Source organism: Agelaius tricolor, unplaced genomic scaffold, assembly GCF_023055355.1.
Source record: "Agelaius tricolor isolate 1412-34295 unplaced genomic scaffold, bAgeTri1.0.p SCAF_8, whole genome shotgun sequence".
NCBI classification, from domain to species: domain Eukaryota; kingdom Metazoa; phylum Chordata; class Aves; order Passeriformes; family Icteridae; genus Agelaius; species Agelaius tricolor.
Window position 1 is genome coordinate 7,745,607 of NW_027269268.1, and position 20,215 is coordinate 7,765,821.

At 37.9% G+C, this 20,215-nt stretch overlaps 1 protein-coding gene across 6 annotated transcripts in view; it reads right to left on the reverse strand.

The window, feature by feature from the left end:
• Positions 1 to 20,215, reverse strand: part of MAPK10 (mitogen-activated protein kinase 10) — a 147,178-nt gene that overhangs the window by 72,421 nt on the left and 54,542 nt on the right. For 5 of the 6 annotated variants that reach the window (XM_071431538.1, XM_071431534.1, XM_071431537.1 and 2 more), the window contains one exon: positions 7,772 to 7,843. In XM_071431538.1, the coding sequence (XP_071287639.1) occupies positions 7,772 to 7,837 (66 nt within the window). In that variant the 5' untranslated portion in view covers positions 7,838 to 7,843. Of the gene's footprint in view, positions 1 to 7,744; positions 7,844 to 20,215 lie in introns of those variants that run through there. The other variant, XM_071431539.1, reaches the window with a different exon arrangement.

Consider the following 20,215-nt stretch of genomic DNA (forward strand, 5'->3'; position numbering starts at 1 on the left):
GAGAGATGCATAAATTTGGCTATTCAGCTCAGGTATTCATACCAGACCTGAAATTGGGAGTTTTTTTGGGTTTTTTAATAACATGCTCCTGATTGACAGGAATTTCACAACTCCCTCCGGCTAGACAAGCACATTTGGAGCGTGTTTTTCCTGATGTCATTATCAGAACAATGCAGGACATATTCAGCATTAACACCCATTACTCTGAAACCAATGTTTATATATAAAGTGTCAGCATAAAAATTGCATTCCTGAGTGAGCCTGACTCATATCCAGCTCCTCTGGAAGTACAGACAGGGTGAATTTTTTAAACAAATTGGATGACTGTGTTAAGGCTTGGATGAGCCAGGCCTGCCACAACTTGTTTGTGTCCTCACTCCCAAGCTACCTGACAGCTCCTTGTGTGGCATGGAGCTATATGGGAGCACATATTTTATCACTCTATGTCTAGAATAAAAATTACTTGCTCTTAAGTTAGCCTGACCGTGTGAACTACTAGCCTCAGGAAAATCAAGCTCTGTACAGCGGGGTTTCTGAACTGCTGCCGTTCCAGCAGCTGGTTGTTTTAAATCCAGAAATGTCTTAAAAATCAATTAAAACAGCTGAGAAGAACCACTCTGTAGTACCTCAGTTACATGGGTAATTAACATATCCAATTGCTTCAGTCAACAGCAATTAAAGTTGTGGACCCAGAAGACCACAACTGATAAGAAAACGTAAATGTCCTGATGATGTCCTGAATCTGCTCCTAACTGTGTGACAGAGGGAAAGGTAATGACTGTTTTATTTTTCATGGAATCATTTTTTCTTTTTAGATTATTTTCTTTTTCCCTACTTAAAAATTTGTGCCCCATAAGGTCTTTGATAGAAAACAAGCACCAAGCATTACTTGGAAAAAATTCAAGGCAGGCTGATTTAGTTTGAAGTTTACTTCAAGCAGAATGCCTCCTCTGAGTGACAAAAATTTCAGCTTTGTGGACAGGCCAAGGTCTAAGTTTCCTCCTTGCTCTAAACCCATGCTGCTAAAAAACTACAAAAAACCCCCTCTACTCTATATTTTCCAATTTTTACCAAAGCCTAAACAAGCAAAACAAGAGCAAAGTAAGGTTACTAATACCCAATGCATTGCTTACTTTCATAACAACAGATGAATGATATAACTATCCTTGTCATGATGCTGACTTAAACCAAATCCCTAAGTCAATGAATTAATAGCATTATTGAATTAATCACATTTGATCAGATCCCCAAGCCAAGCTGACACATAATCAAGAACTCTCTATGGCTGATTCAACAGCCACTTCCTATTGAATGACAAGGAAATGGCAGTTTTGTTTCACTCCAAAACTAAGATAAAAAATCTTTTCCCTTTAGCAAGGAAATTCATACTCTTTACAGAGCATGTCCATGTTAGTTTTAGTTTCAAACCCTGATGAAAAAGTTCTTCCAATCTTCAAATTCACATAGCTCATCTTAAAGAGGCCTACACACCACATTTTATTCTTCTCCTGTTACATCCTCAGTGCTCATTTAAACCCCTCTCAGAAGCCTGGGTGTTGTTACAGATATTGATATTCCCCCAGATGCCCCTCTGTACACCACTAAGCTATTTCAGATTCAGGTTTTACTGCACAGTGCTTACAAGTCCTGTACAGACAGCTTAAGTTAAAGATTTGATTATGTGGCATCAGAAAGGAACCCAGGGCTAGGAATTTCCAGTATACACCCTTCTGTAGATGCAGCTAACCATAAACTCCTTTCAAATGTGATTGATGCTAACATCATAAGAAATCAGGAATTAGCACTTCATTAAGAAATAGATGGGGGAAGGAAGTTTATAGATACACATTGCAATCAGGATACCACAGTAAAAATGTATAGATCTTATGTAGTAAAGTGAATTCCAGTGAGTTAATATATTTTCAGGTGAACTTTAAATGAACTTGGGCAAGCTACAATACTGAGGCCCCAGAACAACAGTAAACACTGAAGCTGTGAAATTTTGAACAAAACACATCTAAGTTTTTCAGACCTCTGTGTAAGATGAAAGATTACTCCTCAGAGACAAACTATGCATGGAAATGCCATTTGTTCTCAGTTTCCATAAACATTTGGACAATGAAATTACATTACTTCAATACTGAGAGGAACTCAGCTTTCATTTTATACGTACAAGAATACATGAACCATTACTTTCTCCTTTCAGTACCTAATTGAAAACTTCTAGTGCACACACACACACACATTCCCCAATGCCATTCTCTTTCCTCCATACTGAGAAATTTAAGAGTAAGAGAAGTGAAAGTTTCTCAGCCCTGAAAACCTAACTATCTTTGTTAGCTCACTTGAGCACGTAGCCATATTTGCAATGATGTTTGCTTAGTAACCTGACAAGTGAGAAAGAGAAAAGAAAATAAACTGTCAAGACTCAAGCATCTGAGATGAAGGGAAAAGATACTCTCACCACTGCTAATTGCTTAGAGAGCATGTATTTTGCTTTCAAAGGACAAGTATTTAAAAATTCAGTGAAACTCAAATAACTTACTGCCTCACACAAAGCTACAAACTGTATTCTTTTCCTTTCTTTCAGAGTGCAGAGAGCAAGAGAGTTAAAAAGCCCAACAGAAATAAAATTATGTTATTTTCTATATTGTAAGGTGAATTGCTTCTTGATATCCCATTTTATTTGTCCATTTCTATCCTACAAAATAACTATACTTATCATATTTTACTGACAGACTTTTGTTTCTGAACACCATTCCCTCTATTATTGACGAGCCTAAAATATGGTAATGTCTTGGAGCTCAGCATCTCATACATTTCAGCTTTTAAAAATACAAACCATGCTAGCAGCAATTTAAAGCAAATTTCTCTCCCTTGCATATCCAGGACAGTGAGCACCGTCACAGATTCTGCTGGCAGCATAAGCAGAGGGGAAACTTTACCTCAGTGTTTGTATCCTTCCCTGTCTGCCCACATAATTCCTGGCTGGAGCACCCATTTGAGGGTGTCGTGATGCAAGGCTACTGAAATCAATTAAAGCCCTCCAGGTGTGTGTAAATGCAGGTGGGTGAAAGAATCAGATGGAAGGCTGAGAGGCTGACTCCCAGCTGGCACAGAGCCCAGAGATTGGCAGGATGAAGCAGAGAGGATGCTCTGAGCCAGACACCATGATGGCTCCCCAGCAGCCCCCACACCTGCACCCAGCCTCAGACAAAGAATCTGCTGTGGACCACAGCACATTCCAGAGGTGGATGCCTTTGGATCCCTCAGGATATAAAAGGATGTCTTAAAGCTACAATTTAACCTTGAAAGTCAAATGCTGAGGTTGTGCAGACCAACATTCATGAGTCTGGTAAAACCATCAGGCTTCTGGCCAGCTCTGCAAATGTGCACAGAGGCAAGCCCTGCTCACCTGGGTGCATCTGCTCAGCCAGCAGCACTATGAATTTAATGGCTGTCCTCCAACTTGCACAGCTCTAATTCTCACAGCAGTCTCAAGTGCCAGAATTCTGGCATGAATGTGAATTTGCTGAGCCCTCTGCTTCGAATTTCATGGTCACAGGTTTTGCTGTGTAAATCTGAATGGCCACAGAAGCTGTCACTTGGGAAATACAGAGTGTCTTTGCATAGAAAGATCTACTATATTGTTTTAAATTGTGTATTCTACATATGACACATTTATGGCAGAAATTTTATCTATTTTTTTCTCTCCATAAAGCCAGACTTCTCACTTCTTCTGGCTCTCCCTGAACTCAAAAGTCCATAAACAATGATCCAATCTCCTACACAGGGTTTAATCTTGTGTGTGTATGGTTGGATGTAATATTACAGATTTTGGTCTTACCAGCCACATCATACCCCAGTTCTCTATTCTTCCACCTCATTCTCTTCCTGTGAGGCTTGTATTAGTCACCCAGTCTTCCTGATTGTAGTGTTTTGAGTGGGATTTCACAGCTAATTTCTGGCCTTCTTTTAATTTCTCTCCAGTTGCCTTGCCCCCAGACAGGGGGCTTTCTGCACTTAGCCTTTCAAGCAGACAATAGGCCCTTGCAAACAACTCAGCCTTGACTCATCAGTGATTGATCTTTTTACATTTGCTTTATTCACTCTATTTCAACACACCGTATTAAAGCGTTTCATTAAATGTAGTACAATGTTTCTTAGTGCTGGTTGGGTTTGGTTTGGTTTTTTTGGTTGGTTTTTATTTTTTTGGTTGGAGGTTTATCTAATAGTTGTTGCTTTTTATTTATTTGTTTAAACACTCTGTCCTTGTTTAACCTCTTCTAACTGAGATACCGAAAACCTATCAGCTTGCCTAGTTCTTACCTAGCTCTGATTGCACACAAAGCAGCAAGTCTGCCTTTTCCTTTTTAATTGTATCTAGTCAAAACATGAGGCAAAGCACTATTTCTTATTCTTCTCTTGTCCTCCACATGTTCACTGAGCTCTTGGTACTTTTAATTCCTTCCTTCCTACAGGCACGAAGTTTTCATAGGTCATTTCTAACTGTGGTAGTTTTCATAGGTCATTTCTAACTGTGGTATCATGTACTGCTCAGAAGTCACTGTGTCTCAGAGATGTGGCCCTCATTCCAGGCCAGATTCCTACAAATGAGCAATCTGTGAGTATCTGCACAAGAAAGCACTACTTCAAATGATTCCTCATCCCCCTGATGCCTGAAGAGCTCAATGCTGACATACAGGTGACATCCAGCCCTGGACATCGCACCAAAGGAGGTTGGAAGGACTGATCGAGAAACACTGAAAGAAAAGGTTCCTTGAGACTGAGGTTTCTTTATGAAGAGGAACTAAATCAGTGATCCAAATCAAAATATAGCCAAAGATACAGGAGAGAAAGTAGATTTCTCAATAGAACTAAATAATTACAGTATATGATGTGAAGACAACAGCTAATGAAAGGATTCTCCCTTTTACAAATAAAGACTCTGTGGACCTAAGTAATCACAGCTTTAGCTAGAAATAGACAGCTCTTAACCCTATGAAGTATCATTTTATTAATAAAAATAGAATATATCAATTATTGATAACTTTTGAATACCAGCTAATCTCCCCTTGGATAGAAGGTACAATCACAGGATACACTACATTTAGAATTGTATTCTAAATAAAGGCATCCCATATACATACAGATTAGGGAACATGTAAATTCTGACAGGCTACACATGTCTTGATATTGATTTAAAAAAAAGATACTGAAAGACTAAATGGAGAAAAATATGGATGAAGAAGTCAGTATTCTTTTAGAATTATTAGATATTGTTAGTATATTAGTATTAAAATTTAATGTCCTATTCTACTCATGACACACCACTCTGCATTACTTTGTGCCACAATAAAAATCTGTAGGGTCCTACAGATAAAAGCTTGTTGGTGATACCAGCCCTACAGAAGTCTAATGAAATTCTAAAGGCCTTCTAGTCATACTTTTCTATTATGATAGAAAAGCAGATGTTCTCTTCCTCAGCCTTAAAAAAGGTGGCTGTTTCAGAACATGAATTGGCTACCCATGTCCAGTAATTCCAGACCTGGGTGTTTTCACACTGCAAACAGGGTGAAAGGGTGGGGAGGTACATATTTATTCACTTATGGTACTGAGGTTCTTATGCCACTGAGTGTTTCTCAGGAAGGGCCATTCTTTTTTCCTTAAGCTGGAAATCCTTAAAATTCTATTCCTGCTGAATTAGCATTTCATTGTTCAAAACTAGTCTGCTCAGTGACATAAACTCTATGTCAAAGAGAAGAGCCTGTAATTATGAATATGTCACTTTCCTTCAGAGCACATAAAGCTATGCCTTTTAGGTCACAAATACATATTAAAAGAAAAATACACCCCCCAGTACTAAAAATAATCAGGGTTCTCTTCAATATTGGAGCTTTCAGGAAGGCACTTCAGCACAAACACTTTGGAGAAAGTCTGCAGTGAGGCATAAATTTCAAATGGAAGCAGGAATAAGAATGGAATAAACAATGTTACCACCTGGACACTATTCCTAGTCTCTAAATAAAGATCTGGATGCTTGGACCAAGGACAGAGATATAACCCCCATCCCACTCTAAATAATACAAATGAACAGCACCCAAGACAGGTCTTAATGCAAGCAGACACTTAATTTAGAGACTGTTCTTGCACATAGTTACAGCTCTTATTTGGATCAGAGCCTATCTTTATGGAGAGAATAAATTAACAAAGCTTAAACCAGTTTTTATCCTCAAGAGAATCGATCTGAAGGTCTGAAGACCTTGAAAAGGTGTTTGTGTGGTAAGAGCTGGAAGGATGAAATTCTGTTCCCTACGATGCCAGGATAGTATCTCTTTGGATGTATTTAGTGGATGATGCCATTTTGGGTACCTGCTGCAGCCATCAAACAGGAATGAATCTCACTCAGTGATAAAAATGCATCCAAAATGGTCTAAGTAAAAAGGAGAGGAGAGCTATGCAAAAAACCTCTGTTCTGTACAATGAAAGTATTTTTTTTTATTAATAACACTTTTCTCATACAATCTGAGAAAAAAAATTGCAATTTCTGCAATTTTTATTTTGGAAGCAAACCTTGTCAAAACATTACAAAAATACTAAGTTTGACAAAGTTGCCAGTGGAATAATTAAGCCAGTTAAGCACACCCACATGAATAAAATTAAATAGAAAAGTCAGTTAAGCAGATTATCAAACTGAATAGCCAAGACCCATCCTAGAGCTGATGATTCCTAAGTACAGATTGAATCTTCTCAGCAGAATTAATATTTAGTGTCCCTGAGTTAAAAAACATAAAGCAAACTTTCTAACACCTCTGTCTCATGTTAAATGCTTTCACGCAAGTAACAGCCCTTTTCTTTTTTACAATTGTGCTTTCACTTGGACTCCACATGTAACATAAAAGAAAAAATAGTGTTTATCATAAATTCATCTAAGAATTCATTCTAAGAATGCAGCATTGTTTTCCACTTCAAAAAGTGAAGAATGTCCCTAATATCTCTCAAGTTAGTTAGATTACGGATGTCCCATCTCACAAAAAAACCTTATAACCAAGAAGAGACAGAATTCAAGCACAAAACACTGTTCAGAAGTGAGCAGAAAAAGTTGCCTTTCATTCACAAAGGAAAGTTATGCACACAGCTTTGTGACTAAATATGTTAACTAAATTAACCAAGAAAACAAAAAACTGGATAAATCAAAAAGATTTTTCTTTTCATCAGAGATTTAGTTTCAGCTTTGTGGGCTTCCATACATTGTGACCAAACCATTTCAAGGGTGATGTAGAAATACAGAATTGGCTTTAGTGCAGTCTTATGACTCCAAGACCTCAATAGCACATGGTGTTCAATGGGAGACAAGACAAAGGCCACAATTTTAATTACACTTCCTTCACTTCCAGTATAGGTAAACAGAAAATTAGTCACAGCTACAATGTAAAAGGCTCTGTCTCAGAAGAACAGAGACTAAGATAAAATAGTTTTAATTTGCAGTTTTTCTGTTTGAATACTGCGCCATTATTTTCCACTAAAAAACCTCAAAATATTAACTGAGAGTTTATCAAAACAAAATCAAAAATCATTAAGACCAAATTACAAAATAAACTTGAGGGCAAACAGAAAACTTAATTTTTTTGTATTTATTCTCATTTTTATAACCAGTTACTTGCAGTAAGCTGCTGAAACTCACTTCTATTTTTCTCTTATTATAGCATGTATTGCAAAAATGAAGTACAAGTATATACTGTACCTTGTTTTACCTGTAAGGAACACACACCTGACAAAAGGCAATCTTCACATCCAGAGTAGGTTCACCAAAATAATACAAGAAATGGCGGCTCATAAATACCTGCAATTAAAGAAAAGTAGACATAGAATTTTTGTCTGGCTGCTGATGTGCAAGTATAATGCAGCTCTAGCTTCATTTGGATTATAAAACCAACCTGATTTGTTACCCAGCTTGTCAAAACCAGAAATGTTGTAACACTGAACTGTAAAAAAGCTTTAAATTCTGTCCAATGCCTGTCAAGGTTATGGCCCCAAATATGACTTGGTTACATCTGGAAAATTTTACAGTAACTGGTGCCATTAATTCAAAGTTTATCATGTCACTTGCATATTCCTATACTAAAAATAAAAACAACAAAATCAGGTCAATAATGTTCTAAACAATGTGAGAATAGGAGGCACTTAATGTTATGGGAAGGAAAAAAAAAGTCCTAAGTTGACAAGTATTAGGAAGGTCATAGAAGTGGAAAGAGTGGCTACATCACTGTGTAAATTCATCCACTTTGTCAGCATCCCATGTAGTTCTTGTTCTGGTCTTAACATTCTACCACTAGAAAAGCTACAGCAGAGGGCAGTAAGATGGGTCCAAAGCACAAAGAACTTTTTTTTTTTAGCCTAGAAAAGAAGTGTCTGAGCAGAAATATACTGGAGACATATAAAATGAGTGGCATACTGAAAAATGAAACGGAAAACACCCTTCCTTTTTTTTTTCAGATTAAAAATAAAAAAGGCACCAAGCTATGTTATCACCGTTAGAATTAACAATAGGAAATAATTCTTCATACACTGTTTCATCACAGTGAATCTCATGTTGCTGTGGAAACCAGAAGTCAACATAAGCACTAATATGATTAGGCAAATTCACATAAGAGGAAATCTGCTGAAGGCTATTAACCTCAGAAATATCACCCCTGACTCAAGACACCCCTGAGTCACAGTCTGCCACTCCATGCTCAGCTATTTCTGGATTTCCCAGTCATCTGATACTGGCCCAGGGAGCCATAGGCTGGACTAGACAGCCTCCCTGTGCACCATTACAGCTGTTTTTGTTTTAATTTAGTTCTATAGCACCACATCCAGCTCTGCTGAGCCAGTCCTGTCCCAGCTGCATTCTAGCATGGCACACCAATGGCAAACACCCCCAGCAATGTTGTCAGGCTGGGATAGGCAGCTATGTCACAAGACTTTGGAGCACATAGATTCTTCTGCATGACTCCAAAAAACCACAAAACACCCAGCCAAACACATAAAACAACAACAAAAATCTTTAACAGTACAATGAAAAAACTAGCAACTTTCAGCTAAAATTAGATACATTATATAGAACTTAATGGGTTTTGGTTAAATATAAGCTCATTGTAAAGACTTAAAAATGAAAACAAAACAACCATCAGTCCATAAAGACAAAGCTATGATTCTCAAACACTATTTAGCTACTTATGGCACTTGTGTTCAGTAGGAACAACTAATTAACTTCAAGTGTAAATGGCACTAAATAAGACAAGACTTAATTTGGAGTAATTTCAACTCACACCAACTGATCAGGAGTAAAGAAACTACAAGAAAGTATTCACCAATACTTGCCAACTTCAATGCACCATGTGCTCCCACATGTGTTTAATTTTTAATTAATGAATATATGAATAATCCTGTTATGAAAGCAAGTTTATGACCTTTTCTGCATCACATTACAGTGTCTGAGATTGCTGTCTCACTGCCCACTGAGTCATTACCAGAGTCTCATATTCCATAGAGGCTTTATAATAGTTTATATTAAAACAAAAAAGAAGAAAGGAAGCTTTTTTTCAAAAAGAAGAAAAAAAAAAAAGAAGAAGGAAAAAAGCTTTTACCATTAGTCATATAGCCAATGATTTCTGGAAAGCCAGCAGGTAATTACACTGTCATGCTGCAGATACACTCCCTGGCTGTATGCATTACATTGCTATAATAATCAATGACTGAAATGTCAATAGCTATGACACACCATGCTCAAGACAGAGCTTAATGGTGGAAAGTGAAGAAAGGAAGGGAAGAAAATTGGAGGAATTTGGTTTCTCCCTGAATTTGCTGTGAGGGTCTATTGAGAAGATATACTTGATATTATGCATGCATTACTGGTCATACCCTGCTCCTCAGCTGTCCACAGGAATTACTGTGACTGTTAATAGTCACCCTGGGCAGAACAATAGACTGGTGAGTTTTAGGAACTGGAATACATTTTACAATTTATGATGTTGTCCTTGTGGGCAGTTAATGCTTATAAAATAATAGAAGTATGGTATGTTTTAATGGCCTAGATCAATACTCATATTCCTCTGTACATGAGATACATCAAATTAATCACTACAGAGCAGAGTTCCTCCAGCTGTGCAACGGGAATGAATGCCACCTTTCCATGGCACAGAAAGGTGTACCCAGGACAAAACAGACTTGAGTTCATGTTCTAAAATGTTTATTGAATTCATACAAGGTTCCCTTCAGTGCCCTGTAAGTGATCCCACGTGTATGTAACTCCTAATTCCTTCAGGCAGAAAACAGATTCGCACTCAGCTGCACAGATCTCCTTGATCACATCTCCTCTGGTGCGAGCTGCCACCACATCACTAGAGATGTTTAAGAAGTGTCAGAATAAAGAACTGGCCTGATGCTGAGATAATTCTGTTACAACATAAAGCAGTTATAAAACAAGATGCTACTGAGGCAAACAGCATCACTCACCAGTGACTGGAGCTTTATGTGAGAGCATAAGCATCCAGTATTTCTTTACCCCACCTCTGACACTTTATCTTTTCAAAATTGAGTGAAATCACCCAAGGGGCGGAGAACTGGGAGAACAGAACATTGTTGATAGAATAAAATACTCTGGGAAGCCAGAGACTTCTGTAGCATTACAGGGAGAAAACCTGTCTGTGAAACAGCAAAGCCACAACTGGATCCCAAATCTTCATTATGATCAAGGCATCTGTATTCCAGAAACCACAAAAACATACAGGACTCAGCAGCAAACATATTACATACTTTCAGGCAAAACAAAACAAGGAGGCACTAAAATCAGGAAGAGGAAACCAGCCATGAAGGCGAGATAAAGAAAATCCTGAAAATCCTCTGAGCTGTACAGTAGCACAGCTCCAAGGGAACTGCTGGATGGATCCACTGAGGTTTGCCTCTACCTAGCCTGCTGCTTTGCCATCCTCTTCTTCACTCCACTCTTCCTTCCTTATGGAATGCTGTTCTTTAAAACAGAATGTGGACTAAAGAGATGCCCAAATTTCAGGCATGAACTTCTCTTTACCTGCAGTACTCCTATCAAATCTTCCTTTTCTGTACAAGGACTTTTTAGGACTTTTTTTACTTTTAATAATGGTTATCTGTCTCTCCAGGGGTCAGGAGGATTATCTAATTATTATTCAAACAGCTCTTTGAAGACTGAAAGGATTAAATCAATACTATTAGTATAATTACTGAGAACAGAGAAAAAACCATGAGAGCAGTTAAAACAGACCAGAAAACCAACAGCAGCTGCAGTTCTCAAATAGAGCCTCCCACAGTAAACCTGTCTGCTCATCTTTGAATTCTTTCCTCACCCTTAGTGCTGTATGATATTGGTACCCAGGGAATGTCTGGGCAATTTGGCCCAGTCAGATTAAATATTTTGGCCTAGGAGTGTTGTTTTCTACCCAAGCTGCCTTATCCTTCACATAAGTGGCTCCTGGATCATGGGAGACTGTGTTTGCCTCAAGCCTAAGAGATGCAAACCTCCAGTCTGAGGGGTCTGGGCTATTGCTCTGCTGGCCCAAGAAGAGCCTACGCACTTGCACCCACCCTGTTGAGCTCCTTTATCTGGAAAAGGCATCACAGTCACTTTCTTTTGAGAAAATACCTTCATGATGGTTTACTATCCCTGCATCCCCTAATCAACAGGTAAGTCCCTCACACCCAATGGACAGTGCCTCAGCCTGACACAGTATATATAAAGCCTTTTGTGAAAGTTCAGGAGGCCAATGTTAGGCCTCAGTAAAGTCCCATGTAACTTTTTATTCAGAGAGATAAAGGAGCCAGCTGCCCTGCTGCAATACTGCTTCCTTCATCCCAGCTCAAGCAGGCAGGGCCACTCCTCTCACCCCACAGCACAACCACCTGTGTCAAATGCACTGATCCAGGGCTCAAACAAGGCTCTCCATGAGGAAAAACTGCAGCAGCTCTTTGACCTGCATTTAAATCAGTGTTTAAATGTGCTTGAAATGAATATCCCAAACTAGCCCTGCTGCTGTTCTCACCACCTCCCACCTGCTCCTATACTTTAAGAGGTATTCACATGCCTACAATAAAACAAAATGGAAACAAATGCTTAAATTCCTAATTTAAAAAGTAGACCCAAATGGAATTAAAAAAATATTAGAAATGCAAGTCCCAGTTTAAACAGGAATCAAATGGCAGCTGGAGATAAAGTAGAAAGAACTATTTGTATGTAAAACTTCACAAGATTTAAACCTGGCATATTGTGGCTGCAAACTGGAAGGTTGTAAAAGAATCACAGGACATCCACCAATATCTAGGCCAAGTCCCATCAATTGTGATAATCTCAGTAATATGGGGAAGCAATATATATTCATATCAAGTAATCAAATCCAGCATTTCTGTTTATTTGCTATTCTGTTTATATGATATTACCACCCAAATACATGGCATGTGCACATGGGCACAGTGAATGTGCTCCCTATCTTCACCAATGTGCAGTTCTCTACTTGTTCTACAAAAGGAGAATTAAAGTATTTATTACTACCTCATTTAGTTTCATTCATGAAGATTCAGGGCATGAAAAAAAATTAAGGAAATAGCACCATCACTTAAAGTTAATTTAAAAGCCCATCCTGTCCTAATTCAATGAGAGGGGGCAATTGATCAATTCAGTTGTCACTTAAAAACCTTCTTTAAAAACACTAATGTTCAAAGATTAACTTCCATGAATTATTAATGCTTCCTGTTTTGAAAATGTGCTTGAACAATTTCATGCATTTCCAGTATTAGAATTCCTCTCTCCTTCATCTGAAAATAGATACTCTCACCACAGTATAAGTTCTCTGAAGCTTTCAGTAATGTTCTAACTCCTGTAACTATATTTTTCCTTTACTGAAACTTGGCTATTGTGCTCTGTGTAAACAAGAGTGTAGGAAATAATGAAGACCTGAACAAATTCACCCAGCATGACAAAGTGAGCCAGCAGAGAATAGCAGTGTCTGATCCCCAAACTCCTACAGAGTTTCAGACATGGGCTCTGACATCTTTAACATGCTGGGTCGAGGAGGAAGTTCTGCAATTCACCCACATTTTTCATATAATTGCTGTCAGTTGTAATAGGGATCTGCATGTTCAAATATCCTATCAAATTGGTCTTCACTTCAGAGACCAAATCTTTAGGCTTATCTGCTTTTTTTATATAACTTTTTTCTTCCAGATCTAATGTACAACACTGCAACAGGAGACCCACTGCTTAACAAGAATCTTAAAGACACCTCAGAGGATAAATATGAACTAACAATTGCAAGTGGATTAATAATAGTCAAGGAGAGTGTTGCTACTGCAAAAGAGTGCCTTTCTGTTGTGTCTACTCTCCCATTTTAATTATTCTTGGAATAACCAGGGAAAGCAGTGGTGTGAATAATGTAATTATTAAGGTTATATCCCAGCAGAAACAGATCATCTTCCACTGGGAAGAGAAGTGATGGCATGTTAAAATTCACAAGAATCATGCAAGTAGCTCTAAAGCAGCTGCTGGAAAAGAGAGTGAAAAGGAAAGAAACAATTTTGGAATAGCACTGAAAAGGAAATATATATGAAACAAAAAAAAAAAAAAAAACCAAACCAAAATGACCAGGGACTGATAAGCAGATATTCCTAATGAGCACAGCTCACATGCAGAAGACAGGAACAAATGAGCTCTAAATCTGGTCTTGCTACCAGCTTCTTGTTTTTTTCTCCAGACAGTTATTATGAGAGAGAATTCCTCACCTGACTATATTTGGTCTAAATGCCCAAGTTACCACATCCAGAGGAAATACTGTTATGAACAGGTATTATGAGGAAAAGAGCGTACTCCTGCAAGATGCTGCAGCAGATTAATTAGTCAAAGTTTATGATGATCTTGTCATAATCTCTCATACCATCTTTTCATTTGCAGCTGGATATCTTCACTTCCTGAATAAATCCTAGCCACTTCCTAGAGTCATAAAATTAAACTTTGATGTTAGAAACAGCTCTGAATTTGCATAGGATGAGCCTGGAGTGGCAAGAATGTGAGACTGTGGCTACCACTGTTAACAAAAAAAAAAAGAAGAAAAGATATTTGGAAAGAGATGAGAACAGTTAAACTGCCTGCCTCACATAAGATAACCTTTATCACAATAGTGAAAGTAATATTTTTTTTTATTTTTATGCATTTTTCCTGTTTTGGTACTTGATTTTAATCTGATTTCTCTTTCTGAGGAAAAAGGAAAAAGATAAAAAAATGAGGTAACTGTCTCAGCACAGCTGAATAAAAAATTCTGCTCTCTCAGAACTTTGTTTCTCTGTATTAAAAAACAAAATCAATATAAAGCTGTTCCTTGATAAATGTCAGTGGCAAAGCTGCCTGAAGGTATGTACTGAATCAAATCAAAACTATTTTTAATAAACTCCCAAGTCAACCTCCAAACCTAATTCAAATTCAGTTACATTTGCCTTCAACACAGATGTCCCTGGCACTTTATGATGGGTGAAAATGACCTATATTTTATGGACTACATAGAGAAAAATACTTGATTACTGTCTGTATCAAGCAGCATCAAGAAAATTATTAGATTTTAATAGAACATATATTTTAAATTTGAATAGTCTGGAGTTAATTTCTTATTAGTTAAACTGTTTGGCATTGGATCTCATTCTTACAAGCTGCTCTGTTACACATGTTAACCACCCCATGAATGAAGGGTGCTTGTAAAAAGAATTAATATCCCAGCCAAAAGCAAAATTCTAACTTTGGGACAAATGTATGAAAGGCCAGGGAACTTAGATACTGTTACAGATCCTGTTTCAGGGTACCTTAATTATGTGGCACTGTGGTAAACAGCAATTTCTGTCAGTTTCATTCAATTTAGGGGAAAAATTGACAGGTTTGGTCACTTGAGAGGAAAAAAAATGCAACCAAAATAATATTTAGCCATGCTTTTACTTATTTGATAAAAATTTTATTACATTCCACCAATGTCCATCTTTCCTGTATCAAAGTATGCATGATGGAGATATGAAACAGTTCAGGACTGTGGAATAACTTGCTCAGCTGCAACATCTGTATTTATCATCGCAACTTTAAAAGGGCTGTGTAATTGGTCATTGAACTGAGCCAGCTAATTCACACCTCAAGATTATTCAGCAACAGAGCCAAAAAATCACTCACCTTGGAAGGGACCTTAGGACAGCTATAATCCAAACTTTCTAATCAAAACAAGGGCAGTTGCTTCATTTATTTGCAAAGTTAGGGTGCTCAATCCCTGCCTTCGTTTGTATTTACATATTTGTAAATACATATTGTATTTACATATAGTTGTGTGCATCCAGTAGCCACACAACTAAAAACACTAACAAAATGTAAGAAGCTTAGGTATGGAGTGCAAGGCTGCAGCCATGAGCAGATTACACTGTAAATTCTGCAGCTACAAAACAGCTTATTTCTCAAACAACTAAAATACACATTCATTTGCTTCTGAAAAGCTTTTCCCCCTTCTAAGCTTCAATATTTGCAAATTTTAATTACTCCCATAACAAAACACTACTAGAACAAGTCATCTCCAGGATGCAAGCAGGATTTATAGCAAAATCTCTGCAAGCTGTTAATATCAAATGGCAGTTACATATGTAACTTTTTTACAAAACACAGAAAATATTTTGATACTTTCTGGCTGCTTTTGATTAAAACCCTAAATTTATGAGGAAAAAAAAAATTCTTAATGGAGTAAGAAAATACCCTATGTTTCTGATGATCAATAACTGACAGGAAAGAACAGCTTGTCTACTGCTGGACTGTAGCCATTCACCTATGCTGCTGTTATTTAGAATGTGTCATACTAATGTAGAATGGCTCAAGAAAGAAACACCCCTTTGATTCAGGCAGATATAAACCCAGCAAAAGCGGGTGTTTCCTTGCTCCAGTCTATAGATGATGCTGGGGGAAGGTTTTTCAAAGCATAAGGGATAATAATGATAATTATTTAGGCACTGAATAAGGTTAAATTTCCAGATTATCACAAAACAATGGGAGATGAGTTATTTAAAGAAAGCATATCTGCTGCTGCAAGTGCCATTTGCTTTTCCATATGCAAAATCAGAAATACAGTAGGTGATTAATGGATAAATACAGAATCATGAAGGCTATTGTTAGTTTCCTATTATACAGATAACTGCAAACTAGCACATTAGGAAAAAATTCACAGTCCCGTGAACTTAGACTAGTCAGGTAAGTTGTGATCAAAAACAAGTCACGTTCCCTTTAGGTTCTTATATAAAAGTAAAACAAGGAAAAGCATGTTAAAATACAAAAGGTAATCACCACAAAAAAGTAATTTCTTTTCTTTGGCTCTCTTTGTTCTGTAGCATTGGAACAAAGTGACTTTGATAAAGTCAGGGGATAGGAATTTCTTCAGTAAGGAAAAAAGGAGCCAAAGAGGCAAAGTCTGCAATTTTCTAGACAAATCATTTGGGAAAAGAAAAAGCGGAACCCAAACCAGGCTATTCCATAATTCTTCCCTCCTCATTGCCTCTAAGACACAGAGACACTAGAGCTCATACATCTTTCTGACTGCAGGGAAAGTCTCCCTGCTATGGGTAAACAACAATTTGGAATTGATTTTTCCAGGCAGAGGCCCACAGCAGCACTTCAAAGCATGGGTGCCCTCAGAGTTAGACAGAAATGCTGGAACTGATTAAAGCAGAACTGAAGCACAGACATTTCAGACAACAGGTGACTCTGCCTCTCCTATTCTTGGGTTGCTGAGGGAAGTTTTCTGAAATATTTGACTCTGCTGAGGACCAAAGGTTCAGAGACAAGGATAAAAGGCTTTAAAACCTGCACAAACATACAAGGTCCAACACCTCATATGAAAACAAAATTTTCACAGGTACTGAATGTAACTCAAATGTGACATGACATTAAAAACTCTATTCTTTCTTGTATCCCAGCTCCCCTCAGAGCTGGTAAAAGGAGCAAACACAACAACTATGGGTGTCTGGCCCAGTAAGGCAAGGGGGCTAGGGACAATAAAGGAACAAGCTTAATTTACCTGGGTACACCAGACAGATTGAGGACTTCTTTCCTCTCCCACAAAACACTACCATTAGTAAGGTGAGGCAACAATAAGCTGACACAGCAACAATAAGCTGAGCATCCTTGAGACAGTCTTTGCCCCCAGCACTCTGTGGTGAGCAATGCAAGGAAGCACTGGGGGAAGAAAGACCAAAGGAAAACTTAAATGACAAAGTTATGTATTACTTTGAAAGAATTTGGACTGGACTTCCCAAGTATCACAAAGTACATTGACATGAAAAGGATAAACACATATTTTACATGAATACTTATACTAAAGAATTTAAGTACAAGAACACAACTGAATCCTACTTTTGATTCCCTAAATGTAAGTGCAAGAATAATTCTCAGGTTCTTCCTTTTAGAACCTTCTTATGTAATTTTTAAAATGCTACAATCCATAGCTTGCTCCTCCTATGATTTTGGCTTCTTTTTCAGCTGTGACTCAATTGCCAGAGCTCCTCCACAGCTAGAAACCTTCTGATGTCCAAAGTGCCAAGCGTTCATGAGGCTCACAAGAAAATAGCAAGATAAATATCCTTCATTTTGCCCAGTCTTTCACACCTGATTACTTTTATTCCCTATAAATCATCAACCCATCTGCCTGGCACCCATCTCAGTCAGACTACAAGCTCAGAGTGCACAAACACTGCACATCCTGCAAAGCTTCATGCACACAAGCCATCAGATCAGTTGCAATAATAATCACACCCCTTACATGTGTTCACAATGCTCATGGTCATCTGAAGAAGAGAAAGCTCTTAAGGGAGATATAAACCCAAATGCCCTTTTTGTTCTAGGAAAATCCCAACCATTTAGTGTGTGTGCCCAAGGCATAAATGCTTCCTAGAGCTCCCATGGGGACAGTGCAGCTTTGCATTAGTCTCAGTGGAGGCCCATGCCCATAAAGCATAACACAGCCCCTGCACAATCCCACTGGAGCACTGGCATTCACTGTCCTAAACTAGAAATGTAAACATGAATGAAGAAAAGTAGAACTCGGTCATATGCCAGAGCTCTGGAGTTTGGGATTAAGGTTTCAGGGCTTTACCATTTTTGGTTTTGGATTTTTTTGGGTGGCAGCCTTTATCAAGGGCTCAGCAGGGAATCGTTTTCTGTCTCTGGAACATCTGTTGGCCACTAAAATCCCAATTACACTGAGCTTTTTTCTTGCAGCGGGCAAGGAATTATGCACCACAAGAAGGCAATTGCAGTTTGAGTGAGTGACAGACCAGTAAGGGTAGCTGAAGTCACCTCCTCCTGCTTCTATACTTCAACTACAAATGTAAAGTCTCCTGAACTGGGCAGAAGCTACAGCACCTTGCTTACTTTAACTCTATTGCCATCTTCTAGACTTCTAAGCAGGTATGAAATATTATTAAAAACATGTATACATAAAATACATAAATATAACAAATATAGTCAAACATTTCCCTGTTCTCTTGAACCCCACAAAGGCCACACGTCCAGAAAGCACAACCAGCCAGCTCTGCTGCCTGCTTTTCATTGCCAAGCTGAAAGCACTGCAATGAAAGGCACTAATTCCCTGTATCATAAGTTAGTTTGAGCCTGCCTGCTAAACAAGAACAGATGCTCAGAGAATCAGATATGACTGAGCTTAAGTGTTTTCCGATATAATTTCCAGCTCCCATAGACACTAAACATGAGATAAATCAACTTAAATCCAACTGACCTGGCATCACTTGCAAGGCATTATCCCACTGTGAAACAGCTGATTGATTCCTCTTCTCCATTTCAAAATGGTAGTGTGAGCTACTGCAACATGCAATGAATGCCACAAAGCGGCTCAGAACAAAAATTACTCTCTGTCCATGAAAAATAGCTGAATTTAGACAAGAAAATTTTCACAAGGTTTCCAGCCTCCTGTAGACTACAGGATAGCTTTCACACCCTATGCTACATAAACCCCTTGCAATAATGTGCATAGTAAATGTATTTCCAAGGTAATTGACTGTTGACTGCAAACTTGGTGATAAAACCATACATTTTAGACCTCTCCCCTCTCCAAGTATGGTGCACTAAGCAAAAGTAGGATCTAAATGTTCTACAGAAATAGGTTCTTTTGTAAAGACCTCAGGAGTTCTTCCACACACTTTTGACAGATAATAAAACAAAGGCACTGGAAAATAAATTATATGTTCACTCAGTCAGGAACAGTGGCTTGGATGCCTGGCCTTAATCCACCTACTGAAAATTAATATAAATAAGAAAGGTCAAATTCCTAAACAAAACAAAAGTTAAGGAAGACTGTGTTTCTGTCAAGGAAGACTTAAGAGAAACCCATTCTTGTTTCCAAGACACAAAGGAACAAAATCCAGTTTTGCTTGCATAGCCAAGTACTTTCTTTTTTTGCATTTCCTTTTCAAATCCAAACATATTGGAGTAGAAATGAGCAGCTGAATAAACTGATATATTTCTCTGTGAAATCCTGTATTTCTATAGTCTTTTTCTCCCTAACATTTTTTTTTCCTACAGCACATTTCTGGGTCTTGGTGTGAAATCAAATGGATACATGAATAATAACAACAGATTTCATGTTCTTTTGAATGGCAGGGAGTTTTAACTTAGGCTGGGCAGAAATTGGTGAATGATGATGGGATACAGGAAAAGGAACATGACATTTCTGAAGCAGGATGAGCTTTTAAAGCCCTTGTAAATGTGGCTATAAAAGTAACCATACTCCTACCTCTCTTCATGCATGTACAAAGATTCTCTATCAATCATTCTGTGTCCCCCTGATCCTCTTTGTCCTCAATACTCTGTTCTTTAGGGCATGGCAAAGAAGAAGGCTGAGATTTTGTGTAATTTAAGTACCTACAACTAGCAATACACAAGTTGGAGAGTTAAAAACAAACAAAAGAGAAAATCTTACACCAGATTTGGACCTCACAAGGTGTTTTATAATACTGTAATTTTTTTAATTTTATTTTTTTATCTCAATAGCTCATCAGCTTGAATAACAATCTTGCAAAATGCATTGTTTATCAAAGCAGATGCTACTTTCACAATATATTTTGTTTGTAAATCTTTCCTTTGGTTTTTGTTTGAAGTATGAGGTTTTGTTTAGGTTTTAGTTGT